The sequence below is a fragment of the Hyaena hyaena genome, unplaced genomic scaffold (assembly GCF_003009895.1).
Source record: "Hyaena hyaena isolate Hyena2069 unplaced genomic scaffold, ASM300989v1 scaffold_28, whole genome shotgun sequence".
NCBI classification, from domain to species: Eukaryota; Metazoa; Chordata; class Mammalia; order Carnivora; family Hyaenidae; genus Hyaena; species Hyaena hyaena.
In genome coordinates this window covers 4,128,309-4,142,095 of record NW_024080660.1, presented here as the reverse complement: position 1 = coordinate 4,142,095, position 13,787 = coordinate 4,128,309, and the positions used below count along the sequence as shown (strand labels likewise).

At 49.8% G+C, this 13,787-nt stretch overlaps 1 protein-coding gene across 8 annotated transcripts in view; it reads left to right on the top strand.

Moving 5' to 3' along the window:
* The first annotated feature begins 8,290 nt into the window (after positions 1-8,290).
* PLEKHA6 (pleckstrin homology domain containing A6) overlaps positions 8,291-13,787 on the top strand; it is a 147,483-nt gene continuing 141,986 nt past the window's right edge. For 3 of the 8 annotated variants that reach the window (XM_039227452.1, XM_039227453.1, XM_039227450.1), the window contains exon 1: positions 8,294-9,297. In XM_039227452.1, the coding sequence (XP_039083383.1) occupies positions 9,215-9,297 (83 nt within the window). In that variant the 5' untranslated portion in view covers positions 8,294-9,214. Of the gene's footprint in view, positions 9,298-13,787 lie in introns of all 8 variants that reach the window. The other 5 variants (XM_039227451.1, XM_039227448.1, XM_039227454.1 and 2 more) reach the window with 3 other exon arrangements.

Sequence of the window (13,787 nt, the reverse complement as noted above, 5' to 3'; positions counted from 1 at the left end):
TACCAGAGGGGAGGTGGGAGGAGCAGGTTGGATAAGAGAAATAGGTGACAAGGATTAAGGAGTACACTTGTCTTGATGAGCGCCAGGTGGTTAAAATAAAAACTTTAAAAAGGGGGGGGGCACCTGGGTGGCTCAGTGGGTTAAGCGTCCAACCCTTGATTTTGGCACAATTCATAATCTCACAGTTTGGGGGATTGAGCCCTGAGTTGGGCTCTGAGCTGACAGTGCGGAGCCTACTCAGGATTCTCTCTGTCCCTCTCTCTGCATACATACAGTGTATACATTCTGTCTAGCTCTTTCAAAATAAATAAACACACACACACAAAAGACAGTCCCTGCTCCCAACGAGTTCCAGTCTTTTGGGGTGACAGGAAAGCTCATTCCTATACAAGGATGAGTACTAAAGTAGTGATACGCACAGGACACCGGGCACATGCAGAGGGTCCCTTGAAGGGGATTGAAAAACAAGAGCAGGGTTCTCCAGGCCAGGAGGCTAGGGCACAAAGGGTACCTCAGGATGGCTGGGGCCCAGACGGGGAAACAGATGGGGGTACCCGGTGCAGGGAGGAGGGAGGACAGAGCTGTCAAATGCATCACCCAAGATACGAGCCAAGAAGCATCTGTTGGACCTGGAAGTAAGTGCTTATCTTTGCCAGGATAGTTTCAGTCATTTTCAAGGAGCTGTGGGTAACTGGGAGGCAAGGAATTAGGCACTCTGAGCGCATACATCACTTCTTTAAGCAACCTGAAGTGGCAGGAAGGAGAGTAGGCATAGTGTAGCTGGGGGTGGGGGGTGGGCATGGGATTGGGTTTTACTGTGTGTGTGTGTGTGTGTGTGTGTGTGTGTGTGTGTGTGTGTGTGTGTTTACCATAGAAATCCTGAGCTTTGTTATACACATGAGGGAAAGAACTAGAAGAGAGGGAAAGCTTGAACAAATAGGGGGGAGATAATTGATGGAGTAAGATCTCTGAGGAGCTAGTAAGGGATGGGCACTTGTAGGGGTGGGAACCCGTGGGAAGTTGAGCTTTGGAAAAGGCGAGAGAGAGACGGACAGGTAGAAACACAGAAGAGGTTGTAACAGTGGGCATACGGGGACTGAAAGGAAGGTATTCTGGTCAAGTCTGTGCTTTTCTGATTGCTTTTGTTTTCTCCTGGAATGGGGGGGGAGGGGCCTGTTGTGACAATGACCATGATGAGAATGGCTGCAGACCCGCAAGAGGCATGTAGGAGATGGAGGGTGAGTGACACGGGCAATGGCCTGTTTGATTCCTCCAGTGGCTTCGGGTGATGTTTTTCTGGGCACGGGAGCAGAAAAGGTGGATGGATTGATCCAGAGGGTAGTTTTGCTGTTGGGATACGGACAAATGGTCAAGGGTTTTGGCCAGTGGGGGATGTTGTGACAGGCTGTGAGTTTGGGCTGAATGGCAAGGAAGTGAAACAAGGCTTTCAATGATAGATTTGGAGGAAATCTGAGAAGCCAGAGGTCCTGTAGCAAAGCAAGGAACAGGTGGGAAGGGAAAAGAGGAACGAGGGTGTTAGAAGGATCCAAACCGGTCAGAAAGTGGGATACCTGAGTTCGCGGTTTCCAAGTTGGAGTAAACCTGTGTGGTCAGAAAGTTTAATGCATGGCCTTGGTTATGAAATAACTTAAAGGAGCAGAGGTGACGGTCCCTGGAGGTGAGGTTCGGCAAGGGTTAGGACATTGGTCAGTTCATTCACACTAGTACTGAAATCACCCCGAATGAGAGGGAGACAAGGCATGGAAAGGAAGACGCTGAACCAGGAGCCAAAGTCTCTGCTGAGTGTAGAGCAGTGACCAGGACATTGGTCACATTGTCACATGGTCACATTGGACCAGAGGGGGAGAAACCGGTTGGCTGAAGGCTGGAGCCATTTTCACATAGAGATAGAAGCATAATTGTGCCTTATGCATTTATTGAACTGAACTGAGCCAAAGTGCTGTGTTAGTTCCAGGAAATGCCCAAGTCAGCACCAGCTGCCATTTTCTAGAAAAACCCCAGGTCAGACATTAAAGTTGGCACAAGAAGAGCATCGCCTGAACTGTGAATTCAAGAAGGGATCCAGAGAAGAAATATCAGCAGGTTGACTATGGGCCGGTCCTCCTGGCTCCACCCAGCCCACATCTCCTGCCCTGAAGGAGGACTGACACGTTTGTCCCTCCCTTCCCCAACCCCCCCCCCCGCCCCTTGGGGAGCTGCCAGCGCCAGTGCCCCGCTCCACGACACAGTCCTGGCAGGAGGAGTCAGCCAGCCATCTTGGGCTGGCGTCCTTCCCAGGAGAAGCCAGAGCAGAGCCTTTGAGATGGAGCTGAAGGGGGCACATTTCAGGCGTACTTCTCACCCGCGAGCAAGGGCTCATTAGCCAAACGATCATCTTCCCGGGCCCGTTGTCGGACCAACTTGAAAATAACCTGAGCTGTCTCCCCACCCTTTCACACAGGAGTGCAAGTCGCTTCCTGCTCAGACAGAACCCACCCTAACCTCAGCCCTTCTAGAACACCAGCACCATCCGCACATTCCTTCTCCTTGTGAGGGATGTGAATACACTCAAGGCTTCCTTCTGGATGCCACTCCCTCTTGTTCTCCTACCTCACTAGCCTTGTGTTTTTCAGTTTCCTTTGCAGATTCCTTCTCATTAACTTGACCTTTCAGAGTTGGAGTGCCCAGTTCTCAGCCCCCTTGATCTCCACCTCCTCCCTACCTACACTCATTTCCTTTGTGACCTCAACCTGCCTTGTGGCTTTCCTACCGTCCAATCACTGAAAAACACCGTGTGTGTTTTCTCCTCCTGAGACAGACTCTCATCATGTGTGTCCAGTCACCTCCTTGGCATCTCTACTAGGGTATCTCCCAGGCAACTCCAACGTAACATGCTGGGAACTGAACCTGTGTCTCCCCACTCTCCCCCGCAGCCTACTCTGGTCTCAGTCCTCCAGCTGCTCAGCCCAAATACCTTGGAGTCATCCTGACTCCTCCCTTCCCTTCCCAGCCCAGTTACAGTCTAATCTACCAGCAACCCCATCAGCTCTACCTTCAACAGATACCCAGCAACTCACCATTTCTCACTGTTTCTACCCCTAACACCATAAACCAAGCTGTCCCTACATCTTGCTTGTAATAGTCTCCTAACTGGACTCTGCTTCTACCCTGTTCCAAACAGCAGCCAGAACGATCCTCTAGAAAATATTAAACCATGCAGGGGCACCTGGGTGGCTCAGTCAGTGAAGCATCCGACTCTTGATTTTGGCTCAGGTCGTGATTCCAGGGTCATGGGATTGAACCCTGCACTGGGCTCCATGATGAGCTTGGAGCCTGGCTAAGATTCTCTCCCTCTGCCCCTTTCCCTGGTTCGCATGCGCGCTCTCTCTCTCTCTGTCTCTCTCAAATAAAATAAAATAAAAAATATATTTAAAAACCCCAAACATTAAACCATGAAGATCATGGTACCCCAACAGGGAGCCCTCCAGTGGCTCTCCATCTCATTTAGGATACCAGCAAAGTTTCTTACAAAATTCCTTGAATGATCTGGCTTCCCTCATCTCCTGTTCTGTTCCTCATTCACTCTGTTTCAGCTACACCGGCCTCCTTGTTTCTCAAACATTCCAAGGATGTTTCTGCCTCAGGGCCTTTGCATATATTTCCTCTGCCTAGAACACGTTCCCCCAATATCCACATGGTTGTTCCTTTCAGTTCCTCCAAGTCTTTGTTCAAGTGTCATTCTTGTCAGTGAGGCCTTTCTGAGTACCCTCTGTGTGGAATATTCGGCGTGTAAGACGGCAGCTCCCTGTGCATTCCTGTCTCCTTTACTCTCTCAACTTCCCTCCATGACTCATCATCACCTGCGACTATGTATCTATTAAACACAAATTCTATGACAGCAGGGACTTTCTGTTTTATTCACTCCCAAATCCTTGGTAGCTAGCACAGTACCTGGCCCACCGAAGGTACTCAGCAAATACCTGTGAAGTAACTAATTCAGTGCAGTCGGCTGCAGGGAACCTCAGGCTGCTTTAATCCTCTGGGTATCAGCACTAGTAGAGCAGTTTTTATCATAAAAACCTCCTCTCCCCAAACCCTTACAGAAGCATAACATAAACAACTAGTTTGTCTAGGCCTTTGTGTATTTACACATCATGTATCTAGTCCTGCAGAGATGGTCCTTGCCTTTTCCTTTGCTTCTTCGTCCCTGAAAGAAAGTCAGCAGGGGCAGATGACCTCGCCTGCAGGTGGACATAACTATTAAATACCAGCATTCAAAAAAAGTGCTATTGTCGTTATTCTTTATAGAGCGGAGGAATCTGTCATAGTCTTCTTGTAACTATGTAGGTCTTTTTGCCAAATATGTTTACATGATAAAGTAAATGTCTTGACACCTTGCTTTCTGTGGATCAGGTTTTCAGGAGACCCGAGTCGTGGTCCCAGTTCTACTGTGAAATTGCCACAACTCTGGCTTCTTCCTGAGTTTTCCTGTGTCTCTCTAGGAGGGAAATGCGGGCTTCAGATGAGATGATCACTCCGATGTTTTCTTAATCTAAAAGTGTGGTTTTCTTGAAAGAGAAGCATTCTCGCTCTTGGCATCACAAAAAATGCAGGTGGTTATCTCATTGGCTTTCCCCTAAAAAAACATTGTTTACACCAAAGGAGCAGAAACACGAGACATGGTGACCTTTGTATTGGTCAGGACTTTTGGTTGTTAGGGGCAGAAGCCCAGTCCAAACTGGCTGAAGCAAAGAAGGGCACCTACAGGTTGAAACCCCGGGGCAGCGCGTCCTCTGGTGAGCTGGGTCCAAGGGCTCATGGGATGTAAGGAGGACCCGGGCTCTCTTCATCCCTGGCTCTACTTTCTCCTGTTTTGGTTTCCCTTCAGTGGCCTCTCCCACAGGAAGATCCCAGGAGCTCCAAATGACACTGCCAGCTTCAAATCCGGGAGAAAAAGGGCTTCTAACTAAGAATTTTGGGGTCCTTTAAAAAAGTAAATTTCACTGGGGCACCTGGGAGGCTCAGTCGGTTAAGCATCCACCTCTTGGTTTCTGCTCAGGTCATGATCTCACAGTTTGTGAGTTTGAGTGCCTGCATCAGTCTCTGCGCCAACAGCATGGAGCTTGCTTGGGATTCTCCCCAACCCTCTCTCTCTGCCCCTCCTGTACCCCCTCTCAAAATAAATAAATAAACTTAAAAAAAAAAAAAGTAAATCTCATTGATTTGGTCTGAGTCATGTGTCCTTTCCTGAGCCAATCACTATGGCCAGGGGAATAGAGAGTCAAATGAGCCACATCTTGCCCCAGTCCGTGCCCCCCAGCAGGGCTGGTGTGGGGGTGAGGCCAGCCCATCCAACCCCCATGGGCTGAGAGTGGCAGAAGGGACAATGTCAAAAGAAAACTCAGGGGGCTATTAACAGAGGAAAGGAGATTAGATATTGGAGAAGTCAGAATAATAGACATTTTCTTGAGGCCTCAGTAAGACTTTCTTACAAGAACTGAATTAATTTCTGAGGTCTGCTGTAACAAGTCACCACAACTGGGGTGGGGGCGCTTAAAGCAACCCAAAAATATTTTCTCACAGTTCTGGAGGCCCAAATTCCAAAATCAAGATGGCGGCTGGGCCATACTGTGGCTGGAGGCTCAGGGGGAGAATTCCTTCTTTGCCTCTTCCAGCTCCTGGTGACTGGCCATATTTTTGACTTGTGGCCACATCACCCCAATCCCTGCCTCCGTGGTCACATTGCCTCCTCCCCTTTGGTCTGTTTCAAAGCTCCCCTTGCCTGTCTCTTTCTACCGAGGATGCTTGTCATTGAATTTAGGGGCCACCTGAGTAATCAGGATAATCTCTTCAAGATCCTGAACTTAATTACATCTGCAAAGACCTTTTTTCCTCAAATAAGGTCACATTCATAGATTCCAGGGATTTATCTTGGACAGCTGTGGGGGGCTGTTTTTCAACCTACCACCGGTAACAAATGAAAAGCATAATAATATATATATGTGATGAATCTAAGGCCTCAAAATATATGAGAGGATCAGAGTCATTTCTAAATATTATGGATATTTTTTATCCATATGCTTTGTTGCCTTTTAAAAAAGTAAAATAGGGGCTCCTGGGTGGCTCAGTCAGTTGAGCGTCTGGGTTCGGCTCAGGTCATGATCTCACGGTTGGTGCGTTCGGGCCCCACATTGGGCTCTATGTTGATGGCTCAGAGCCTGGAGCCTGCTTCAGATTTTGTCTATCTGTCTCTCTCTCTCTCTGCCCCTCCCCTGCTCATGCTGTGTCTCTCAAAAATAAATGTTAAAAAAAAAAAAAGTAAAATAAAGTTTGCTGCAGGGGAAAACAAACAAGTAAATTTTTAACTCGTCCACAAGGCCGATAAGGTTTTCATTTCAACGTGTCAACCCCCCTGCCCTCTTCCAGGTAATTGTTGAAACAAGGGCTGTTTTTATTTAAGTTTTCTACTCCTTTTCTGCATTACTTTTAGCTCCTTTGATAAAATGTCTGTCTTAGCAGCTTTAATACTGATCACAACTGATAAACAAGATCTACAATGTAAAGTCACTGGTGACAATATACCACAATTGGAAAAGTATTTTCAAAACTGCTTATTTCACACGAGTAAAAAAAATTCAAAATCTCCACCAGCACCCTTTTCGTGTCTAGGTAAAGATTCTAAGGAACCTCAGGGAAGATTGGAAATAAATAATGCAAAAATCTTGTGAAAAAATTAACAGGAGCCCCCTACACCTCAAAGAAGACAGTGGCAGTATGCGTGTTTTCAAATATATGTCATTTCATCCCCTATTTCCACCCACATTCAACCCAAGCAGCTGCCCTTACTGGTTGCTCAGGTTGGACTGGGAGTGCACTGGCTGCTGGTATTTTCCCTGGGGGCATCTTGGCAATAATTCTGGTGGTTCAGATCCTTCGATATCACAGGGGCTGGGGAGGTGGCTCTGTGCTTGATCAGCAGGACGAGTCTTACAGGTGTTTCACAAGACTAGGGGCTGGGGACAGGGGACTGAAGTTGGAGGGGAGTCTGATCTCTGACCCTCCTGACCTCCCCCATTCAGGAAGTTAGTGGCACAGGTCCCCACCTGTGCTTCTCGGGGGCAGCTGTTTTGCTCTCCAACGCAGCTTTTCAGCTAGAAATCCATAGGATCTGAGAAGGGAGGGCAAAGTTGGGTGTCATGTTCTGCTACTCCTCTGCATCTGTAGAATGGGCTCAGCATTGACCTGGCATCCAGGAATCAACGTGCATATGTTGGCAGAGTGAATTTCCAGAGTAGGGGGCAAAATGATGTAATGGCCAGAGTCCGGGTCTGGACATTGGTGGGCAGATCCTTTTCTGCCACCACTCGCTCAGTGACCTTAATCAGCCTCTTCTCCTCTTAGTTCCTCAGTTTCCCACATTTAAAACAACAGGATTGGACTAGATGTTCTCTGAGGCACCTTCTATCTTCACTATCTATCAGATGTATACACATTATGTCCTCCAGGTTGAGCCCTGGGATACCTGGGAAGGCTCACTCTCTGTTTCTTTTTCCAGAAAACACTCTCTACACACACCTCGATGTGGCTGATGGCTATACTGAGCAGACCCCCAAATAAGGTCCAAAAATACAGGACTGTGGTTAGAGTTAAGAGTCGCTCCTAGCTATGACGGTATCAATCATCCATCAAACATTAATTAGGTGCCCTTGGTTGGTGCTAGGACTGTGGAGACGCATGAGCCCCTGCCCCATGGTGCATGCAGATGAGTAAATCAAGGATTGCATTACAGTGTGATAAGTTGCACTACAGGGTTATTAATAAGGCCTCATGGCAGAGGACGGACATGAAAATCTGTCCGGGGTGGAGTCAAGCATGGCTTCCTGGAGGAGGTAACACATGGGCAGACACAATTTCCTAGGCGGAACAGGGATCAAATCCCTTAGGATGTTCGCAATAAGCATGTTCACTCCACACATACCTGCCAGCTGCCATGAAACACAGTGCTTCCTCTAACGGCAGGTGTCTTTCTCTTTGTCTAATGATTCCCTTGGGTCTAACACCTGGATTGGAATGCTGTGCCCCTAATCGGAGCCCCAGGGGCTGGTCGGGAGTAAGCTGGGAAAGCTCACTAAACCCGACTCTGATACAGAGAAGGTACAGTATGGCTCCAGCAATACTGTTTTTGATACACCACTTTTGAGTGCTTGCAACTTGCATTCTATGCACAGAACACATTCCAGTCCTCTTTTTTTTTTTTTCTTTTTTCCATTCCCTTTCCCTTTTGTCGCGCAAGTTAGGGGGAAGGGACATAAAAGCTGTTGTTTTCTGAGTGTGTTCCTAAGGTCTCACTCCGATTCTCCTTAGTCATGGCAGGCTTCTTGGAGGAAGTGCTCAGAAACAAAATAAGAGCTAGCTTGACTAATGCGGCTGACATCCAGGGCCCCTAGCTGCCCACACCCGTGCGTGCCACCCTTCCCTGCATTTGACCTTTGCTCTTCCACTAACCCTCCCGCCAAGCAGAACCAGGTGTGACCACTCGCCCTTTTCTGTCCAGTGGCCGGACATGTCCCCTAGGTTCGTCATTCAAAGCTCTTTCGGCAGAACTGGTTCCCCGAGCCCCGCGCCTGGGGTTGGGGACCTGGCCGGCTGCAGCCGATCCTCCTCCCGGGTGTGAATTACCTTTAGCGGCGGCAGCGGCGGCGGCGGCGGCGGCGGCGGCGGCGGCGGCGCGGCCCCGCCTCCCCTCGGCCGGCCGGCGGTTCAAGTGCAGGTTCGCAGCTGGGAGCGAGAGGCGACACCCCTCGCTCGCGCGCGGCAACCTGCTCCTTGGGCGGCTGCGGGCGGGAGGGGACAGCGCTCGGCGCGGCGGCCGGCAGTCGGGCGACGGAGCGTCGGAACCCCCTGCGGCGCTGGCCGCGCGGCGTTAAGTTGAATAGGCGTCCGGAGCGGGCTCGGGGCGGGGAGGCGGCGGCTGGAGCGGGAGCCCGGCCCGGCCGGGGTTAAGCCTCGCTTGCTCCCCGCTGCCCGGCCGGCCGGCGGCCAGCTGCCTTCAGTGAGAGGCCGGCGCCCCGCGGGGTCCCTCCCCATCCCCGTCCCCCTTCCAGCCTGCTGGAGGACAGTGGGGGCTGCTGGGCAGGAAGCCCTCCCACCAACCCGCCCCCGCCGGCCGCGCGCCCCGGGGGGCCCAGAGCGAGTGGGGCTTCTGGACGCCGAGATGGCCGATGAGATTGACTGGCTGGACTTGCCCGGCCGGTGGACCTACGGAGTTGACCGCGGTGGGAGAATCTTCTTCATCAAGTACGTTGATCTCTCTCATTTTGCTATTTTATTTATTTGTTTATTTATTTATTCACTTTATTTATTTATTTATTTATTTATTTATTTATTTATTTATTTATTTCGAGTTGCCCAACTTGAAGGTGGCAGGGCAAGGGGCTGGCTGAGCGGTAGGGGGAAGCGGGGGCTGGAACGGCAGGCATGACTAATAAGTTTTATCACTGTCTGTTTGAATGTGTCTCCCGCCTTTTCCTCAATGGGTCAAAGTCCAGCTAAGGCTGGGCATGTCCTCCTCTGGAAGGGCAGGGCGCGGCAGGGCAGGTGCTGGCCTTTGCGGCTAGTCCCCAGTCATGGCCGGTGGGGTAGGGGAGGCAGCAGGCACCCCCAGAAGGATGACTGGACCCAGTGCCCAGTGGGTCCATCTTTCCCTTCAGCCCGTCCCCTGAAAGGGCCAGGGGTATGTTCTTTCTCTTGCCCACACCCCAGATTTTCCTGCACAACACTTGGGCTCAGTGACATCACCCCAGGAGACCCTGCCTCTGCCATCAGCTCCTGGAGGTCCCTCATCCCAGGGCTCCGTGTTGCCAGGAAGGCAGCCCCTCTCCCTTCCTGCTCCCTTTATGGGGCTGTGTGGTCAAGGGGAAGGAGAAGATGCCCACGGCGCATTTGGCATTCTTTAAAGGGAGGGAGCCTCTGCTGCTCTCAGTAATATATTAGTACCGTTATATTAATTTCATAAACCAAAATGGCTCTGGCATAATCTCATTATAACAGAGTGGCCTCGCCGGTGCGACTTTGGCCTGGTCCTGCTATAGTCGTTCTTTGCCAGGATAGAAATCTCCCGATAATGTAGCAAGTCTAGAAGCACGGCATTCTGAACCGTTACTACACATGATGGGTTTTTTCTTCCTCAAGATAGCCACTCACAGAACATGAGAGCTGAAAGGGAGCCTTGGCTGCAACCCAGTCATTTTTCAGATGAGGAAGTGAGGTCTACAGAGATGGAGGGTACTTGTTCGAGATAAAACCACTTGTTAATCAGAGCTCAGACGAAGCCCAGTACCCGCTGACTCTAGCGCACCGCTTCCCCACCCCAGCACCCAGCCGCCTTCATAGGAGCCCAAGGAAGCCGGCGGATTTTCTCCTTGCTTCTCCGTTTCCACGCTTTGCTTTAGGCCTTTCTTCTGTAATTATCATCACCATGATCATAATTGATGCTGTAAACAGATTATGTTAGAAATTAACTCCACTCAAGTTCTTGACCCTGGGTCAGATTCTTAAATAACAGAACTTCACTGGTATTAAAACCGGAGTCCCTTTGGTCTGACAATTTAGAGTCCACCCAAGGAACGGATGGAGGAAAGGATTCCTGAGCCCTTCCTCCAGAGAGTCACATCTGGGACGGGGCCTCCGCCTGTATTTTCGGGAGCTCCTCAGGTGAAGTGGCTAAGTTGGCTCTCCTCATCTTTCTTGCCAGACTCTTGCGTGACTTCCAGTTTCTCTTGGACTTTAATCCACGAACATTCAAGTAGCCACTATTTGTATGCCACACCGCTAGGCATTAGAGATTAAAAAAAAACAACAACAACAAAAAAACCAACCCAATAAGATACAGGTTTTTCCTTGAAGGTGATAGGGAGAAAATACAAAGAAATACTTGGGAAATAATAGGATATATTCTAGAGGTATTTGCATGATGGTCCAGGAACACAAGGAAAAAAGAACTGACGTTCTTTGGGGAGTGGAGGGAGAGTCTTCTGGAGGGAGAGCCTTGTGGAGGAGGCAATAATTGAGCTGATTCTGGAGCAGAGGACCAGGGAGGAAGGGACCCTGAAGCAGAGGCCTGTGGGAAGGAGGGAGCTGATGAGGGCCAGGGCACAGGTTGTCTAGAACACTCTGAGGGTGTCAGTGGAGATGGAGTGGAGGCTGCAGAAGAGGGGCCAGGACCAATAAGAAGGCAGGACAGCTGTGGAGACAGCTTGTGTGTTAGGCTAAGGGATTTGAACTTGGTCCTGCAGGTGGTTAGAAACCAAAGGAGATTTTTATTTTTATTGTTTTCTTAAATGTTTATTTACTTTTGAGAGAGAGAGAGAGAGCACGTGGGAGAGAGGCAGAGAGAAAGGGAGAGAATCCGAAGCAGTCTCCAGGCTCTGAGCTGTCAGCACAGAGCCCGACACAGGGAACAAATCCATGAACCATGAGATCATGACCTGAGCCAAAGCTGGATGCTTAACCAACCGAGCCACCCAGATACCCTTTTATTTTTATTTGTTTTATTTACGTTACCTCTACACCAAACATGGGGCTCGAACTCATGACCCTGAGATCAAGAGTCACATGTTCTTATGACTGAGTCAGCCAGGCACCCCCCAAAGGAGATTTTTAAGAGGATTGACACACTTAGACCTGGGCTTTGGAAGGATCCCTCCAGCAGCTGTGTGGGCAGATGATGACTTGAGATCCCCTTGAACGGGGATGTAGGGGGAGAAACTTGGGGTTTGGAGAGCAGTCAGGGGTGACTGCCGAAGTGCAGAAGACAGCTGATGAGGCCTGGATGTAGGTGGTGAGCTTAGAGGGAGGGAGATAGGAGAAATCTTTAGGAGGGTGTTCGTTTACCACCTGACTGTTGGGGAAGAAAGGGAAAAGGAAACATCAAAGATGAATTTCAGAGATTTTATTTTATTTTTTTTATTAGATTTTTTGGAAAGAATTTTAATTTTTTTTAATGTTTTATTTATTTCTAGGAGAGAGAGAGAGAGACAGCGTGAGCAGGGGTGGGTCAGAGAGAGAGGGAGTGACAGACTCTGAAACAGGCTCCAGGCTCTGAGCTGGCAGTCAGCACAGAGCCCGACGCAGGGCTCGAACCCACGAACCGCGAGATCATGACCTAAGCGAAAGTCGGACGCTTAACCGACTAAGCCACCCAGGCACCCCAAATTTCAGAGATTTTAACTTGAGTGTGACAGAGGTCAGGAGTATGGGACAAGGAATGGATTTTAGGGGGTGTACAGGTTCAGGTGAAAGTATTGAATTTGAAGTCCCCACGGGACCTTCAGGAGGTGATGTCTGACAGGCAAATGGGTGTACAGAGAGCAGCCTGGGCTGGAGAAGAAGTCCTGGGAGGCATTGCATTGGGGTGGAACCATCCAGAAATGTGTGACCAAGAAGATGGGCGTACCCAGGCAGCGTAGAAGGAAAGGAGAGAGGAAGAGAGGCTGGGGATTGCAGATGGTAGCCAGGGAAGGGCACTCCCCTAGAAGGAGGAGGAGAAGCATGGTAGGAGGAAGGAATGGTCAAGAGTGGAAAGGCCAAATGAGCTTAAAACTGGAAAGTAGCTACTGGATTTTGGAACCAGGCAGGTCTGTAATGACTTCTAGGAAAAGTGGTTTCAGGGAAGGACTGAGGACAGAAACCAGATTGCAAAGGATGGATGAGAGGTAGACCAGGAAATGGGGATAGCTAGAAGGGACCCGTTTCCAAAAGGATCCTGTGTCAGTAAGAATAGAAGGGCAGGTGGCATTGAGAGGGAGGCAGAGGGTTCAGACCAGAAGACAAAGACCAGAGTGCGGCCAAGCAGATGATGACCCGAGAGGGAGAGAGAAGTTGAAGATATAAGCCTGCGATGCTCAATAGAATAAAGTTCCAGAAAAGACAGGAGGTGATGGGGACTATAATGCAGGCAGAGGGATTAGCCTTAAATGGAGGAAGACCACTTCCTCCCTAATGTAGAGACAAGTATTTTCTTAAATTTTTTAAAGTATTTATTTTTGAGAGAGGGAGGCAGGGGGAGGGGCAGAGAAAGAGGGAGACACAGAATCTGAAGCAGGCTCTTGGCTGTCAGCATAGAGCCTGATGTGGGGCTCGAACCCAGAGACCATGAGATGATAACGTGAGCCAAAGTTGGACGCCTAACTGACTGAGCCACCCAGGCACCTCTAGAGACAAGTATTAAGGTGGAGATATGGGTACTTTTGGGGGTGGCTGGCTCTGCGTATTGACGAAGCTCCTGCCTGATGGTTTTTAGTTTTTCTTGAAGTAAATGATAAGATTATCCATTGAGAATGGGGAGGGGGGAGGGAAGGAGAGGCAGTGAGGGAACTGAGGTTGATGGGGAAGCTTTAGGACGCTCTGCAAATGGCAACTGGCTGGGGCCCCTGAAGAAGATTCTAGATGGCACTTAGGGACCAGCTAAGCTTGGGGACTGTGGGTTTGCAGTGACATCGGTCCTCCCAGTTTTACAGTCCCCTGTCAGCCCAAATCCAGGGGTGGAGGCAGCCTGTGACTGCATCGTTCCAGGCCAGGAGCTGGCAAGGGGAGCACAATACAAGAAGAAAGAGAGGGGGAAGACATTGAGGTTGTGGGGCTGTGTCCACCTCTGTGACCCTGGGATTGTCCATGATGTCCTGTCGTCTGAGGGAATGATGATTTGAGAAAAGAGGAATCGAGGCCAGAAAGTGTGCGGGTGGCCGAAGAGGAAGTGTAAGGGCATGAGTTTCCCTGCACACCTAACA